General features: G+C 37.7%; 1 protein-coding gene across 1 annotated transcript; it reads right to left on the bottom strand.

Annotated features, from left to right (window-relative positions):
* Positions 1-64: 64 nt before the first annotated feature.
* Positions 65-1,347, bottom strand: LOC105809914 (isocitrate dehydrogenase [NADP] cytoplasmic-like; the record flags this gene model as incomplete). The annotated part of the gene is made up of 2 exons (XM_012643814.1): positions 1,174-1,347; positions 65-216 (listed from the first exon to the last, which is right to left on the bottom strand). Coding segments are annotated over exons 1-2 (313 nt in total), but the record flags the coding sequence as incomplete, so codon positions are not given.
* Positions 1,348-2,016: the final 669 nt, after the last annotated feature.

Here is a 2,016-nt window from a genome sequence, read left to right as displayed (position 1 = left end):
AAGGTGGAATGACCCAAATGCTGCAGGCCAAGCTCCACCTCCATTTGGCCCTCTGGCTCCTTACCTTGTGCCACGGAGTCCGACTGTACATCACCATCATAGTTTTTACAGGCCCAGATGAAGCCTCCCTCTGATTTCATAGCCTGAGCCACCATGTCATCGATGAGCCTATGCTCGTACCAGATTTTTTGGGCTTCAAATTGGGGTTTGTACTGCCTAAGAAACAGCAGAGAAAAGAGAACAATAAAAAAGAAAATTGGTTTTGTTAGGACATCATTTGCTTCTCTCAAAGGGGGTGGGAGAAGGACACAGTATTTTTTAGTATTAATAGAAGCAGCACAAACTTCAGAATCTGACAGACACAGGCTCAAATCCCTGCCCAATTTCTAGCTGTGAAACCCCAATTTAGTTATCCATAAGAGTGATTTTTTTTCCCACCTTGCGGGGAAGGTGTAAGGATTAAATGAGACAGTAGAGTATCCCAACTACTACTTTACTTTTCACAGTTCTCAATATGCTACTGATCATTCTCAAGATTTGCTTATTTTAAGGGTATAATAAGGAAAAAAGACACTATTCTACTGCTTGATATTATTCAGGAAACTAGATTTATTCCAGGATAGTTTTTAAGCTTAGTATAGATGGGTAGCAGGATGAGAAATCAAAATGCTTCAGGAAAGATTTCTCATCTAAAATCCAAGTCCTGGTCTGAACACTTGCACCTAAAAGGAAGTTACGTCATCTTGAAAGTTAACATATACTCACCTCATATGTTCCTGCATTCGAAGTTGTTATAAATTTAGACTTAAGTTCAAAGGACTGCACTACAACAGAATTTTAAATTATAACAATGAGCTTCAGAAAGAATGGAAATGGGTCTGACTCAGAAATTCATGCACTTGAAAAATCAGACCTTTCTATCAGTAACAGGGCACTTTTATTCAAACACTAACCCCTATTTAAGAGCACATTTATCTTCTGAAAGCAATCAGAATGGTTTTGTTTCACTCCTCTTAAATCTCAGTTTTGCCCTTATCTTTATGGGATAGTGATAATTTTCACTCGATTTGTCCCAGAATCAAAAAGATAGGGAGATGCAAATTCTATATGATAAATACCAGCTTACTTGAGAGAAAAGGAGATAAACAAACAAACAAACAAAACTGTACTTACTTGTCATATATCTCCTGAAAGATGTCTTTAAAACGTCCATCATATTTCTTCAGAATAGTGTTTTTGGTGCTCAGATACAAAGGCCAACCCTTAGACAGAGCCATTTGGAAGGAACTGTGCGCAAAATCTTCGATTGACTTATCTTGATTGTACATACCCATGGCGACACCACCACCATCTGTGGAGGGGAAGCCAATGAGATAAAAACAGAGAAATGCAAATGGGGTTTAGTTGTAACAAGGCTAAAGTCACTCACTACAACCAAATGACCTAATTGTCAGCTCCCATGTATGGGACCAGACTTCGGAAGTCGAGGCAGGTCTCCAACCTGAGTATTCCATGAGTTGCCAAGGCACAGAATGGGATAAAATTAAGTTTGGACAAGGACATTCTGACTTGTTTTGGAAGGGCAATACAAATGGGAAAAACATATGGTCTTTAGGATCCTGAAGACACTGAAATACCAAAAACTACTGATGTGAACCAAAACATACTCAAGAAAGGATAAATAATTTTGAAACTTTCTTTGACATACTTTAATAATTCCTGAACATGTATTTTAAACTTTAGGGGTGTACTCAATCCTCAGTCATTGATAAAAATTTGCATTTCAAATACTGAATAAAAATTCTCACAACTTCCTGGAGAATATCGAGCATTCCTACTGTAATTGGCAGAAATAATTATAGTATGTGTATAATCAATGGTGTTTCACAACTCTTACTAAACTTTGTTATCACTAAAAGACAGAACTTAAAGCCATGCCAACGCCCAGGGTAAACTTGGGCTCAGAATGTGAAAGGTGCTGAAACCTGCAGAACTAGATTCTATTAAAATGACATG

The sequence above is a fragment of the Propithecus coquereli genome, unplaced genomic scaffold, assembly GCF_000956105.1.
Source record: "Propithecus coquereli isolate 6110/MARCELLA unplaced genomic scaffold, Pcoq_1.0 Scaffold20013, whole genome shotgun sequence".
NCBI lineage: Eukaryota > Metazoa > Chordata > Mammalia > Primates > Indriidae > Propithecus > Propithecus coquereli.
The sequence above is the reverse complement of the archived record's forward strand: the minus strand, read 5'-3'. Positions and strand labels throughout refer to the sequence as shown.